Source organism: Colias philodice, chromosome 13 (genome assembly GCF_061535455.1).
Source record: "Colias philodice isolate Cphi_HAF_F1 chromosome 13, ilColPhil1 Martin Lab GWU primary, whole genome shotgun sequence".
NCBI lineage: Eukaryota > Metazoa > Arthropoda > Insecta > Lepidoptera > Pieridae > Colias > Colias philodice.
This window is the reverse complement of record NC_143098.1, coordinates 5638036-5654793: the sequence shown is the minus strand read 5'-3', so window position 1 is coordinate 5654793 and position 16758 is coordinate 5638036. Positions and strand designations below refer to the sequence as shown.

At 33.3% G+C, this 16758-nt stretch overlaps 1 protein-coding gene across 2 annotated transcripts in view; it reads right to left on the bottom strand.

The window, feature by feature from the left end:
* LOC149483372 (uncharacterized) overlaps positions 1-15785 on the bottom strand; it is a 118160-nt gene extending 102375 nt beyond the window's left edge. The window contains exon 1 of one of the 2 annotated variants that reach the window (XM_089702383.1): positions 15453-15785. In XM_089702383.1, the coding sequence (XP_089558509.1) occupies positions 15453-15719 (267 nt within the window). In that variant the 5' untranslated portion in view covers positions 15720-15785. Of the gene's footprint in view, positions 1-551; positions 792-15452 lie in introns of those variants that run through there. The other variant, XM_089702384.1, reaches the window with a different exon arrangement.
* Positions 15786-16758: the final 973 nt, after the last annotated feature.

The window sequence follows — 16758 nt, the reverse complement described above, 5'->3', positions numbered from 1 at the left end:
GTACGCGTTAGATATCATTTCGATATTAAAAGATAATACGACATAAGTACACCTTTAAACCATTTATTTGTTATAAAATAAATACATTTCATTACATACATGTTTTGTTTGCACGGTGACATTATAAGCATGCATAATTGTACTAGTATAAGTACTATATACTAATGTAAAAGTTAAATAGTGGAATTTCTACTGCAATCTATGTATAATGTCAATGCATGTAAGACAGTGAACTAAAGCTTTCATTTATAGAGATTAACTTATGAGAGATTTTGAAGTGTGTGCAAGATTTATCGGTATCAGACATCTGTGACATAATAGCTCCTAGGACCTAGACGAATGTAACAATTCGAGTGCGTGTAAAAATAAAAACATATGTTCAAGAACCAATATTAGATTTTATTTTGTTGTCATGACATATGAACCATGGTTTTAGTCAATATAAAAGCATCAGTTTATGTTTTATTTCAGTACCATTTTCCTCGTTTCGTAATTTAAGCTTGTTTACATTACCAGGAAATGCTCTTTTCATGGAAAGAGGAAACACTCACGTGAAATATAGGCATATCATGATGTCGAGCATCGTGCATGCTGTGCATTAACTCATGTTCCAATTGATCACATCTCACTAAAAAACACATGAAAAACAAACAAAAAACACTACACTTGACACCCGCGATCTTGCACTGCGCTGAAAAAATACGCCCGTGAATATACATTGTACACTAACATTCATAATTGAGTTGGAAATTATAATCGAATCAGCCTGATAATGCTTGATAATTGTAAAATGTTACGATAAATTGTATACGTATTATATTAGAAACAATTGCTTATGGTTCGCGATTTGAGAGCCGAGTAAAGCAAATCCACACTTGTTTTGATAACAACTGTATCGATGTCGCGATATCTCTATATTAGATTTCATTTTAGTTGTACACTGATTCGACTCGATAATAGACTATTATGATAACGATGATTGAATTGAATGTCATTGCACATAAATAATCAAATAATATTATTTACTTTTTGCTATCACCTATTTTTTATACCGTATTTAATTGTAATCGTACTATATTGTGTTCGAATAATTTTATTTAGAAAATTTTCGATGATATTCATGTCAGGTACAAATAGACTGTGGATCTCTATAGATGACTAGAGACATCTTAACCTTCGCAAGAAAAAGAAAATGAAAATTGAAAATTCAATCATATACATATTATTAGATACAGGTATTTATTATCCTGTTATTTGACCCAGAATTACCTCAAAACAACTACAATTACATAATATCGCATGAAAATAAAACATTAACTCTACATATTGTAAAATGATATCTACGTATTCAATTTATAGATATTTTCACCAAAGAATGTCTCTTATCGAGCAAGCGATTCTTGCACGGACTTTTATCGATTATGTCACAATAAGAAAAAATGTGAAAGTTAGTAAATAAGACGTATATAATGTAAACATTACCCTTAAAACACTTGACTTTTCTTACCTCTCAAATGACCGTAATAAACATAATTAACCAATATATAGCTTACATTTTAAGAAATGCTATTTAGGTATTATTTAAAATTGAACGATCAAAAGGTCAACAAAGTGCTTAACTAGAGAGGTCGTATACCAAAGCAATGAGGTCCTTATATTTTGATCCTACTTAAAAACAAATAATGGTTCTAATATGTTGACCGTACACAAAAAAGGGCTTCTAAAGAATTTCTTTAAAATATTTTACCCTTGAATTTCGACTTTCCTCCTGTATTATTAAATGCCTTTAATAAAAATGTGTTTATATTGCAATTAAAAGAATTTTATCGATGCGTGATCTCTTAATTACATTAAAATTGCATTCTTGATTATTTTCATGAATAGATAAGTATTTAGTGATAAATTTTTATTAAACATTAATATTTTTTAAACAAATATCACTGCTATATTAGGATACTGGATAATATATTACTTACAAGCTGGACAGATTTTATAGTGGAAGAAAGTCACAGTTTGCATCATCGGTGATCGTTTATTCGGACAATCTATGAGGGAGTCTTTTGTGATCGTTCCTCAAACGACGAAGATTGCTCTCATGATTTACTTTTTAAATCCAATCAGGATTATAACTAAACTAGCTTCCGCCCACGACTTTGTACGTGCATCCCCGTTTTTCCCCGTTCCCGCAAGAATTTTGAAAAAAAAAAATAAAAATCCTTTCTTAGCGGATGCCTACGTCCTAAAATCTACCTGCATGCCAAATTTCAGCCCGATACGTCCAGTTGTTTGGGCTGTGCGTTGATAGATCACTATATCAGTCACCTTTGAGTTTTATATATATATACATATAGGTATATAGACATCAAACAAAAGCAATATGAGCCATTAAATACGATCTGTTACACACGTGATTATAATTTTTAATACCTATTTAATGATTTAATATGTAAAAACAGTTGCCAATTCTTTGTCATACATAGTTGCAGTTATTATTATAAATATTTGGTCAAGTGATGGATACGTAACGATTATGCGTTTATTATAAATACAAATGTTACTTTAGCAGTAATTTTATTCTATGTATGTATCTTTTATATTAATACTTTTTTTTTTTTTTTTTTTTTAATTATTTATTCTTTAAGACACGTACATCAGTCATAATACATACATTATTACATAGTGCTTAATACAGTTTCTTAAAGAAAAACGTTAAAATACAGGAAATAAAATCATTGGTTCCCGCACTAGGCAATGCCTGTCCTGCGTAGGGTTGCCAACACTTCATCATCAAAATATAGTATTTTCCAAAATAAGGTGTAAAAAATATAGTACATTTAAAAAAAATATAGTATTTTATGGGAAAAACAAAAAAATAGACAAATATATATTTATTTTTATAAAAACTATATTTTTTTCCACTCCTTGCACTGTGTAACAGCTTTTTTAACCGACTTCAAAAAAAGGAGGAGATTATCAATTCGGCCGGTATAATTTTTTTTTTTAATTTATGTACACCGATTACTCCGAGATTTCTTAACCGATTTACGTGATTCTTTTTTTGTTCGATGCGGGATGGTGTCGAATTGGTCCCATAAAAATTTTATTCGGATAGGCCCCGTAGTTTTTATTTTATGAGCATTTTTGTCTGTACTCGATGACTAAATTGAAATGTACCACGTAACTTTGATTCACTTCCCGGTAACCGATTGAGCTGAAAATTTTGTATACGTTTGTAAATTGGATAGCGATGAAAAATTATCATGACAGAGAGCTGATTTGATGATGGAATCGGAAGGTGGCCATAGGAACTTAGTAATACAGGGTGTCCAGTGGCAGATTTCAATGTTTGAGGGCTTGTAAAAAAAGAAGTATTATTTCTAAACAAAATATTTTTATTTAAGTCAAAAGAAGACGAGTGCGGATTTTATCTCCTGAAAATTACATTTTCCAAATGCCGCCCTTCTACTCTCACACACTCCTCAATCTATTCCGCATGTTGAGAAAAACTTGTTTGCAAAGGGAACTGGGAATTCTGTTTATTTCAGCCCGGATATTTTCCTTCAGTTGTCTTATGGTTGTTGGATTTGATTGGTAAACCACAGTTTTTAGATAGCCCTACAAGAAAAAGTCACATGGACTTAGGTCTGGTGACCTGGGTGGCCACGGGATGGTGCCGTTTCGGGATATGTGCTTTTCAGGAAATAACTGCCGCACTGAATTCATTGACACATTAGCAGTATGAGTCGTAGCAAATCTTGAATAATTTGAATTTAGTATGGATGGAGCTTAACCTTTTTTCACATAATGACCTGAAAAACGATTTAGGATGTCCCAATATCGACGAACGTGTGCGAAGTGATAAACGAGGATTTTCAATTACAGAATTCATAACAAGTTTAATGTTTTCTATCGTGGATACTGATGGTGCTGGTCCCGGCCTAGGGTTATTAATGACTGAACCTGTAGCCCTAAACCTTGCTAGCCACGACTGTATCAAATTTATCGAAGGTCCATCTCTTAAACGTTGAATTTGATAATGGTTATTAAACCGACGGCGTGTTTTTGCCAGCGAAATCACCCGAAAAGTATGCCTCAATAGCATAAGCGCGATGCTCTCCGCTCCACTGCTCCATGGCGACTAAAAAATCCGCAGAACTCAGTTGAATGACACCCCCCGCGTCCCCCTGGCACGTCGCGTTTTAAAACTAGTTTGATTCGTGTTGAAAAATACACTAAAAAATATTAAATAAAAATAACTGCGTTAAAAACAACCAACTTCAAAAACGGAAAAGTACAAAATAAAAAAGATTTGATATCATTAATTACTACATATTAATTAGATGTGCTTTTTATTAAATAGGTTTGAAGTTGGTGTCAAACACTTAGTATTAAGCCCGTGCACCGACATCAAAACTATTTAATAAATAGCACATCTAAATAATATGTAGTAATTAAAGATATCAAAACTTTTTTATTTTGTACTTTTCCGTTTTTGAAGACGGTTGTTTTTAACGCAGTTATTTTTATGTTTAAAATAAAAGTGTCAAGCTTTGTCACATTCAATTTTTAAATTAATATAAATCAAAAGCTCTTTTTTATTAATGATACACTACTTCTGTTTCTTTCTTCTCGCCACTGGTATATGCGCAATAGGTTATAACTTATATGACTTAGCCATATTTTTTTTAATGAAGGATTTGTTTGTAACATTTGTCGGTGTTGAAAATATAGTATTTTTGCGTACTATATATGTTTTCAACAGTATATAGTACGCAGACCCGAAATATAGTACAATACTATATATTATAGTACGGTTGGCAACCCTAGTCCTGCGGGACCGTGAAATGTTTAACATTAGAATTTCATAAACAGAGCGGCGATTATGTTAGGATAAATATTTAAAATTCAGATTTAAATTTAATACATAAACATAATACAGATTAAAAATTAAATTAGATTAAAAATTCATACAAACAATAATTAAATAAAAGTAAAAATAATATTAAGAATAAAAGGAAGGTCATAATATAAAAAAAAAAAATTGATATGATTTCATAGTAATAGTCAATAATTAGGCCTGTTTCATACCGATTACAATCACACTGGCTTAAACAAATGCCACAAGAAATATTCAAAAAAGTTGAAGACGAACAAATTGCTCAGTCTTAGCATAGTCCCAGGAAAGAAGCAATTTTGTTAGCATGTCTTAGTTATGCAAGTATTTTTAGAAAGGTTCAAGTGTCTGAATATTTTATTATGTAAGAGTGGCCACATATAATTAGGTGCACGTTTTGCAAAAGAGGTTTTTAATTTGGGAAGTGGTAAGTAATTTCGTCTGCTATGGGAGTCTTGTGTAGATGCAGTTGCTTTATTAATCCTGAGGACTGAATTTAAAATGAAAAGGCGTCTAACACTAAGAACTTTACATTCAGAATAGAGGGTCGACGTCGGGTAAATAAATGGTCTCTTTAACATGACTTTAAGAACAGATCTCTGAGCTCTTTCGAGTGTTATAAGAGCAGAGGATGGAGCAGAACCCCAGATCGATATGCAGTAAGTAATAATAGGTTGACATAATACTTTATAAATCCTCATAAGAATATTAAGACTTACTTTATTTCGCAGGTTCTTCATTATATATATTAATTTCCTAGAACGTTTAGCAGTTGCGTTGATGTGAGGTCGAAAGGAGAATCGTTCATCAATGATGACACCCAGGTATTTAGTTTCATGAGATACTTCGATAGAGACACAACTACAACATCCCGTGACATCAGCAGAGCTACTAATTGCACAAGTGTGTATGAAGAGAGGAGTGTTGTATTTAGGCGCTGACCTAACAGTTTTATGAAATCTCAAAAATTTAGTTTTCTGTGTATTTAAGGTGAGGAGGTTATTATTTAGCCACATTGCTACTTTTGCCAGGCCACGCTCAGCGGCCGTTATACAATTCTTCCACGTGGAACCATGGAAAACCAAGGCTGTGTCGTCTGCGTAACATATCATATCACCCTGATCAATGGATAATGAAAGCAAGTCATTGATGTATGCGAGAAAAAGAGTAGGACCCAGGATACTACCTTGCGGGACCCCGAAAGACACGTGTTCAGACCTACTCAGAAAGGAATCTATTTTAAGTTGTTGGGTCCTGTTTGTTAGGTAACTTTGGAACCAATCTAATGCACAGCCTCTAATTCCCATACATTCGAGCTTACGTAGCAAAATTGGTGTGGATACAGTATCGAAAGCCTTTTTAAGATCAAGGAAAACCCCTATGCAAGCCTTTCCTTTATCTAGGTGAGAAGAAACTAAGTTTGTTAAGTGGCTAACGGCATCTTCCGTTGACTTAGCTTTACGGAAGCCGAACTGGGTGTCAGCCAAGAGCTTGTTAGACTCTAAGTATTTGATCAGCCTTTTACTTACACAACGTTCCAGTATTTTAGAGAAGGTTGAGAGCAGAGATATAGGTCTATAATTACATGGGTCACTACGACTACCTTCTTTATGAATGGGTGTGATTATAGCGGTTTTCCATGGTTCTGGGAATACTCCCTTTGCCATACTTAAGTTAATTATAGCTGTAAGAGGCTCGAGGATGTAAGGTGCAATTGCTTTAATAAGACTGTTATTTAAGCCATCATAACCTGGACTGCTACTATTACTAAGGGATTGAATGATGCTACGGATTTCGTGGCAATCAGTTGGTTCAATGAAAAAAGAATTTACAGGAGAGCTTTTTAAGGTAACTTTTGAAGCTAGAGATATCTCAGTTTCATTGGTTTTGTTCAATGTAGCACTAGCCAGGCTTTGACCTATAGTGGAGAAGTATCTGTTACAGGTGTTAAGCGATTGTAATGGAGTGCGTTCCAGATTTAGCAATCCCACAGGGTCCTTTCTATTCTTAACGGTGCCAGTAACGCTTTTGATTTGTTTCCAGAATGTTCGAGGTTTGTTTTCAGCTTCAAGAAGTATCTTCGAGTCATAAGCATCCTTCAGCTTACGTAACAAGTTAATATAAAAGTTTCTATAACGCGTGAAGACTAATCTTTTCTGTTGGTTATTGGGGTCTAATCTTGAAAGCAAATGGAGCCTATCCTTAGTCTGACTGCATCGTATAAGTCCAGGTGTCATCCAATTCTGAAGATTATTTTTGCGTCTGCTGATGTGAGTAGTTTGTATGTGACTTTTAACAGAGTTTGTAATAGTAGTCATAAAAATATTGGTAGCTTCTGTGACACAGTCAGATTTTAAGATTTCACACCAGTTAGATTCCTTAAGATCGTTGATGATTCCATCGATGTCCACCTTTTGCCTGAGTCTTTTGCGTTTAGCAGCATTCTTGTGGGAAGATAAAATCCCTAGAATGATTAGGTCATGATCAGTCACGTCAGAAGTACAGACAATCGACTCGCCTGTATACTCCGTTTGTACAAAGAAATGATCCAAACAAGTTTTGTTATGGGTAGGCATATTGATTGCACTGTGGTAACCAAGTTCAGCCATACGAGAGAGATACTCAGATGACAAATCGTAGGTTCTGGAGGAATCTAATATATCAATATTTATGTCCCCCGTTATGATTTTACACGTAAAACCCTTTATGTCTTTTAAAACACCAGAGATAGATTCGAGAAAAGTTTTAGTGTTGAGAGAGGGAGAACGATATATAGCGATTAGATGAGTATTCCAGTCTGGTATTACTACAGATAAACATTCAGATTCCTCGATAGATAGTTCAGCTACTGTTGCCATCCAAGTATCTCTAATATAGACCACAACACCGCCAGCCTTAGTTTTATGCTTTGTTGTGCAGTACGAGGTGTAGCCATCCATTTGGGGGATTACAGTCGCAAGTGGAAGCCAACATTCAGTGAAAACAATTACATCAAAACTAAGAGAGAATCTCTTTAAGCTAACTTGGAAAGGGAGGAAATTTTTATTTAAGCTTCTAATGTTACTACACAAAATTCGTATATTGTACTTGCTAAGAATTTGAGAAGAGTGTTCGGGAGAAGTTATATTATGACAAACTATGCTATTAGAGTTGTCTATTTCACCAATTATATCTAAAAGAGCCATAGGATGGTGTTAAGACTGGAGCAGTATCTGAAAAAGCTAAAAACTGGTGTGGCATAAAAGCAGTCCTTGCAAAGCAGTGCAATTGTAACTAATTTAAGCAACAATACAATTTGTTCATAATAACAAGCAAATGAATTATCAATTGTAATGAGCGATTTAATATTAATAGAATATACAATAATATTAGGATATATAATAATATTAGACAAACAAAAGGCCATAAAATAGATAAGTAATAAAGTGCGCAAATTTATACAAAAAATAGCTTTCTGGTGGTTGAATAGAGCAGTATTAGTTAGCAGAATGAAAAGGCATACGAAGCAAATCGTCGCTCGATTGGATTTTAATTGCTGGACTCCCAGTGCGTTTACGAATATAGATGGAGCCATTTTTAATCCAGCAGTATTTAAAGTTAGCATCGGAGGCTGCTCTTCTAGTGTCTCGAAATAACTGCCTTTTTTCGCGTGTTAGACGTTCGTTTACGTAGACCTTTCGCTCCGGCCCATGTCCAACAATGTCCTTACTATGCAATGTTCTACGAGATCTTCCAGCTTTCAGGAACAAATCGCGAACAATTTTGCGAGTGAAGCGGATTATAAGTGGTCGAGGTTGAGCTGGGTAATTGGAATCAGAATTTGAGTCTTTTCTGTGGTGTCGTGGACCTGCTCTTGTGACACTATCAAGATCGTTTTCCGTTATATTCACTCCTATTTTATTGGCTGTAGTCATAGCTAAATGAATGGGATTTTCCGATGATTCCTCCTCGATTCCTATTACTTCCAATTCATTTATTAGGAAAGCCTGCGAACGAAAATCTAACTCTTGGCGCAGAGAATTAATTGTAGATTTAAGTTCAACATTTTCACGTTGTTTAGCTTCAAGCTCTTGTATTTTTGAGGAGTGAACAGCTTTAATATCTTCTAGATTCTTTTCGCAGAGAGCAAGTGACGACACAAGACTTGCCATGTCGCTCTTAAAAGTCAACACAGTCTCACGAAGAAGACGAATTTCTTCTGTAAGGACCTGTACATCAGAAGAGTAATTGGAAGTTTCAATAGATGCCTGGGTTAGGGGGCTGTTGAGATGTTCCACTTTCTTTCGTTTACGACTATTTTCTGTAACTGCGTTAGAACGTGCCGGAGTAGTTGAATTGTCTCCACCTTTCTTACCCAGTACCTGGCATTCTGGACAGATCCACTGAGTATCACTTTCATCACCGACAGTACAATTTCCAATGCAAAGGATGTGGAATATTTTTTTACAATTTTTGTTGGAACATGTTACGCGATTATCATCGGTGACTGGTGTCATGCAAGCAGCACAGGTAGGATTTGGTGACATTTTGTGTGAATAATATTATTTATTTATATATTTGATATTCTATTAGCACAGGCGGTAAGCTGCGTAGTGTGTAAACGCAGAACCAGTTTTAATGCGTGGAGCCGCGGCCGGCGAACGGTGAGTCATAGATCGCCACTTCTTTTGTGCGGAACGGTCGGCTTTTGAATTTGTAATAACCGTTTTTACTTTGTACGCTTGTATCTGTTCGATTATTTCAGATAAACGCGGTTTAATAACACCACACGATAAGAATTTTCACTGACTTATTAAGAAACGTAATTAAAGTAAGTTAATCACTGCTAATTGTTTATATTGAATTTTAAACTGCGCACAGACACTAGGCACGTATTGAGCAGTAGCCGCTCAGGGCGAAACTTTAAGGTCGTGATGTAAAAATTTTCATATATTAACGTTGCGGTACAACCATCTTCATAATTGGTATTCATTACAAACCGCCAAAATTTTTTATATTCAAGTTGGTACATTAAAAGACGCAAAATTTATTCACTTTTATTTCAAACTCTAGATTTTTACTAAAAGCTCGGCTCGCGGTAATGGTAGGTATAGGTATGTATTGCATAATGCATATATGTAATAGCTTTCTTTCCGCAGCTTCGCCCGCTTACTCCAAAACCTAATAAATTATATACTAAAACATTCCTCGTGAATCTATCTATTGAAAAAACCGCATCAAAATCCGTTGCGCAGTTTTAAAGAGTTAACCATACATAGAGATTTACTATATGTATTAGTGTAATACTATTTAAAGTAGAATATGTGTTTCTTAGAGTTTATTTATGTCCAAATTTACGTAAAAACTTCAACTATTTGTGTGTTACATTAATTTTCTACTAAATCAGTGATCAGTCATATTTGATGATTTACACCATTGACGTATTATTGCTTATCCTAATTCATTGTTCTTTATATTTGTATCATGTTCACACTCCCACATGTACAATATACACGTGCCTTAGAATATTTTCTCTTACATATTAAATTTTCCTCCTGAATAATGTCAGCAGTAATGTATACTTTTAGGCAGATATATATGTACGTCCAATTATGTCTCCTTCAATAAATACTCTGTGATGTAGATATCAATTATTCATAAATATGAGATAATTATTGCTTAATTTCGCTATGGAAGTTGTTACATAATTTTCTAATAACCTTTAGGACTTAGTAAATAAGACTCGTGTACCTATACCTTAATTGGAAAATCGTCACTATGGAAGTAATTATTTCTAGATAAGTACATGTAAGATTTATAAATATATTTAGTATTTACCAATAGATTTTTGATGTCAGCTAAAATATTGTATGTTATTAATATTGTATATTTCGTTTACGTTATTATTGTTTACTAATAGAGTGATGTCGTTGAGGTCAACAGTAATTCGAGTGGCATTAAGCGCGTCACACACGGTGAAGATACTATAATATTTTATGTTAAGATTATCTAATATAAAATCCTGTTACCGCCATCCTGACAAATGACCCGAAACACTGACACAAAATTTCGGGTCATTTGTAACAGGATGGCGGTTCTACAGGGGTCTTAGTACGCAATGACAAAAAGAAAAATGATGGTCAGAACGCTGATACCGGATACCTTAAGATACTGTAATATTTTATATTAGAGAATCTTAACATAAAATATTATAGTATCTTCACCGTGTGTGACGCGCTTTACTACTTCATTTTAGATATGTGTACTTTAAAATATCGCCATAATATTATCTTTAAAGATTCCAATAATTAGAATTGTTTACAATTAATCATTTAGTAAACTCCTGGAATAGAGATTACAATCTTTATCCAAAATTAATTAAATATTTTCTGTGAAAATTTTTTCTATGAATTTCATTAAAATACATAGCATTAATACTTGTAAAACTTCACTTACTTTATAAGCATTGTTCATTTTCTTTCATTCCAGAAGAGGTTTTTTAGGTAATTCATTTTATAATAATGGATATTGTACCTAAAATTTGCATAGAAAAACGATTCTATATCTCCTATGTATAGTAGTCAAAATTTGCTTTTTGGAGATAAAAGCTCTCTTTACCAAGCAATTCTTATGCCAAAGAGATGAACCTAATCCGATGTTACTTATATTCATTTCACATTCACTCTACATTGCTTCATAGAATACATTATATGTAGTGTAATTATACAGGTCTATTTACTAGATATTGTTTAATTTAACATATTATACCTGTTTCCACCATAATTCATGACTTTTAACAAATCACAATGAACAGCTACGCAACATTATAACACAGTATTTACTACAGATTTTTAATGGCTATTAAAAGTATAATTTGAATGTTCTTACATTCAATTTCTTAAACAGAAAATACTGTTTTATATTTTTAATAGACACTCTCTTTTGTTTTTGATTCTTTGCTCTTCAATTATGTAGATATTGTATTGAATAGAAGCCAAACAAAGGCCCGTCTTTACGCACAAAATATTATGCTCCCAAAAGCGAACATGATCCAGACGTGTGTTCATAACTGATACACAATAGAGTAATAAAACAAACAATTAACTTGAATGGAAACATGCCCAACAACAGCGCGATATTTCTGTAGGTCGAGGGCTCCAGGGATAATGTATCGTAGAATTCAACACGAATCTAAAATTAACGTGACGTAAAACATGTTACTATAGTAAAAACTATTCGTTCTGTTTTTAATAGAAGGTTATAAACTCGATGTTGATCGTAAGTCATATTGAAAAATATGTCTAAAGAGGCTTATAAAACACTGTGATTATGACAAATATGGATTGGTATTGCTTGTTGTAAAATGATATGGTTGCTTATTATTTTAATGGATTTACGGGTCTGAAAGGATACTTATAGTTTACGATTTATTCCATTTATGAAACAGTTAATACTATTATTATTATAAGCTAGTTCTAGCATAGTGTTGCTTCGAATACGTGTAATAGGAAAGCAGTTTATTATTTGTTTAATACTATAGTTAAACTAATGGTGAATTATATAGAGTCAACCCAATTGTAGAGGTCGTAACATTGTTTATTTGTTCCTATGAGAGTTAATAATCCGCCAACCCGCACTTGGCCAGCGTGGTGGATTATGGCCTGTACCCTCATAGGAGGCCCGTGTCCCAGCAGTGGGAACGTATATGGGCTGATGATGATGATGATGAGAGTTAATACTACTGTAAAACAAATTTTATGTGCCATTAGCCATATTGATTTTCAAGAGCTCAGATTTCTACTTACAACTAGCCGACAAAATATATTTTGTTTTGTCATACCACAGGGCTTACTACCTATATACAGACTATCATACGTCATACCACAAGGCTTACTTAAGTAGTAAGGCAGACTTAGGTACTACCTATATTTTCAGAATAAAATCATAATAAGCGTTCATGCCGTTACAGATGAATTTGCTTACAAATACAAGAGATAAGACAGCATTTCACAGTTAGGTACATATTGTATAAAATCAGCTATATTCTCTACGTTATTGTTGATATGACTAATTTTCTTATACAAGCTTAATTGGGGACTAATGCCTGATTTACATGAAATAAACACTAAACATTACAACCCTTATGAATTAATTTCCTTCCGCAAGTATTCTCCACACTCCACACCATTATGTGTCGATTTTCAATATATTTAGATCGACACTCGAGTTTCTGACGTATGCATATATGTAGATTAGATAACCGTATAGTATTCACACTCGATTTTTTATCTCCAAAGGGGCGGGATCTTGTATCTAATCCAGAGAATTTGAAGTGGAAAATCCGTAATAAATCGGTCGTTGAGAATTCCATATCGTCTACAGTAGAAACATATTACGTCACCCCCCTCTTAGCACCTAGATAATATTATTATGATTAGTTATAGGAAAATTCTTTAATATTTTAATTGCAGAGGAGACAACCAATTTATTACGATTATTAGTTATATACAATTTATTAGTTATAGGTAACTTGCAAATAATTTACAGAAAATACTTAGTGAATTTTTTGATAAGAAGAGTAGTCTGCTTCAAAATCTGTAGGTATGTTGGAGAACTTGAAGTCTAGGTCTTTCAAGTCATTATGTGTCAATATAATTTATTTAACTATCGTCTATATCGGTTAAATACTACAAGACTACACAAAATTCGAAAAACTGTAAGTGACAGCAACATCAAAAATAATAAAAGTTCGGATGAAGAAAGTAATTAAAGGCTACACGAGTATGTGTATACTTATATACCCGTATTACTGCCCCACCCTCTAAATATTTAAGGCGTAATGGGGCGTAAGTCGATATCAATTATGTCACAAGCGTCCTCATAAACCACTCGCAAATTCTTTATACATTCTTCAGTTATGTGATTAGCTGTTTATTAGTATTGTGTGTGTTTAACGAATAAGTATTTGGATATTATTACATTAGATTAGTATCCTATATTGAGAACATAATCCTTTGTACTTATTGGTACTTAGTTATGCTTAGCAAAGTCCTTGGAATCCTGAAAACTGTTTTTACAAGAAAGAAAATTTAAATTTATGATTTTGTGGTAATGGATAATGTTAATAAACTTAACAGTTTTTAGAATAAACATAAAATAATTTATGTGCAAAAGACCTACGTATTAGTACCTATCTAGAGTTTGTAATAGAGAATAAGTGATAGATTCAAAATAGGGGTAACATGAATAAAATATAAAAATGATTAACTACAAGTCCCTCCATTCCAAAAATAATATGTAAAGAGGCTGATTCTAACATACTGGTTATAAGTCGATTCTGTCTAGTCCTCATAAGAAAAAGTAAAACGTACGCAAATTAGTTTTATCCCTGTGAAAAATAAGTAAAATATTATCTCGACGTCAAGTTCATACGCCCGCAGAATGCCAAATCATTCATCACCGAAATAAAACATCGATTTTCCTTTAAAATATTCATACATGAGCGTTCTTATGAGTTAATATCGTCGAAAAACATTCCAGAAGGTCCTTATCTCATATTATTTATCGATTAATACTTACACGTGTCCGTAACATCGTGGAAACAAAATTAGCCTAAGTAAACAAATATCGCAGTAGTGACTGTCAGAATCACCCGTTTTAAAGAGTCTTCGACAGTTAGCGAAATTTGTTACGTGATAATTGTAAAGAACAGTGAGTTCTCAGAAAATCTGCTATAAATCGGCGCGGAAGGCGTAAAGATAGATGTTAGGATCAAGGAAGGCCAATCCCTCAACATAATATTATGATTTTTTCAATGAAGTCGCTACCTCCACCTACACAATTTTAGTTAGAGGAGCAATAAATAAAATACATTATGGACCTGAATGATAAAAGGAAATAGATTGTATTATATTCATTTGAAATTATATTTTCTGTACACACGTAGGTGATCGAGATTTTGAACAGTGTAGGATATATGTATAAAAATGATTGATAACGATTGATAAATCCCACACACAAGAACATAAATAGTAGGTACAAATTACAAAATAATGTAAAACTTGACTATTTCATTATTCAATAAAAATATACCTTTTCCACGGCCCACAGGCTATGCTATTATAACTTTTCAACTTTGAAAACCTTTTAGTCTAAGATTACTTCGAAAGACAAGCATAAGATTAACGGAAGCTTTGTTAAAATATTTCTTTTACTCTTCAAAATTATGAAACAGGATATGAATTATAATTGGCAAACCTACGGAAACAGACATCATGAGTATTGTAGATTTTAGCATGTGTCTTTAAAATCCGGATGCGTATTCCGAATAATATTCTATTCCATTACCATCTAGCTGAAAATGAAATGAAAATGAAAAAAAGAACATAATGTTAATAGCGCGCCAATAGGTAGGTATATTCTGATGCAGTTTAATTAAAAAAAAAACTATGTAGGTAGGTCATTTGTTTTATTATTTAAATTACTAGCGCTCTACAACCCCCGGCGTCGCGTCGCCTGTGGCACATGTTTACGTTTTACGTACCTACTATCACAATATTATATATTATGTCATACTTACAGTAGATCCTTGCGGTCTAGTCTCTGGAATTAGCGTGGAATGCATTTCTTTAAAAGTCTCGGTCACTGACGTTGAAGTACCACCGTTGTAAATCTCTCTCACTGTGTTTACACTTACAGCACTACTGGACATAGTTACTGAATCAATTTCTAGTCCATGTTGCCCTTGTAACCTTGTATTTATTTCGGTTACTGTGTCAGGTTTAGCGTCTTTCCCCGGCCATATGAGAATCACAACACAACAGAATGTCGACTGCCATTGCTTCATCGTGAAACATTATCGAATCACATTTAAATTGTGCATAAACTATGGAGATTTGTTCAGCTTTTTTACATAACGATGAGTCCAAGTGGTAGATAAAACCGCACTTTTTGTCCAAAACAATTAAGAATTAGTTGTCTGAAGTGAAGCACATCATTATGACAACATTATGTTTAAATTTTAATTAACGTTTATTCTTTACACTTATAAAGCACGTCACGTGTAATGGGTTCCTACGACTATGACCAAATAAAAATAATAATTAACTAATCGGTAGTAAACCCACTAAGGCAAGGTCGGTCTTCTATTTGATTGTCATTTTTTATGGTCTATTGACAAAGTATTGATTACAAAAAAAAGCGTATTGAGTTGGTACATCTCGTGTTAGCAAAGTACTTCTATAATGGATCAATAATTACACAAAAAATATTATGGATTTAGAATAACACAGCTGTTAACATCCAGTATTTTTTATCATTAAAATATAATTGCTTCGTGACTAAGACGTTACTCAATTCTAAATTAATTGAACTGTATTGTAGTATTAATTCACCGGGCTTTTTCTCACTGATTTTAGCATTAAGATACACGTTCAATTAAGCCACCAACATTAAATATAAATAATTTTCGTATCAGTATTTTAAATCACGACATTATACACTCAAATGTTTTACTTAATAGTTCATAACACTCCACTTTTTAGCACATCACATCACAAACTATACAGGGGGTGTTTAAAAGTTTTTACGTGAAAGCTATCGTTAGTCGTCGCGTGTATTTCAGTGTGACGCTGGGCGGCGCGCCCACGCTGCCAGAGAGCTCAACTGAAGTGAACTACGGCGGGCGATTCCTGTACTAAGGTTTGCGAACTCGACTCACTTTGATAATAAATTAGAGAGAGTTATTGAGAGAAAAAAGATGTACAGTTATGTGGTAAAGGGTTTTATGTTGTAATTTGGTGAAAAGTAGAGCATAATGTATTGTGGAAATATTAATAATTTATAATATTAGCCATAGACTTATATTTACATTAGTACAAACTTTG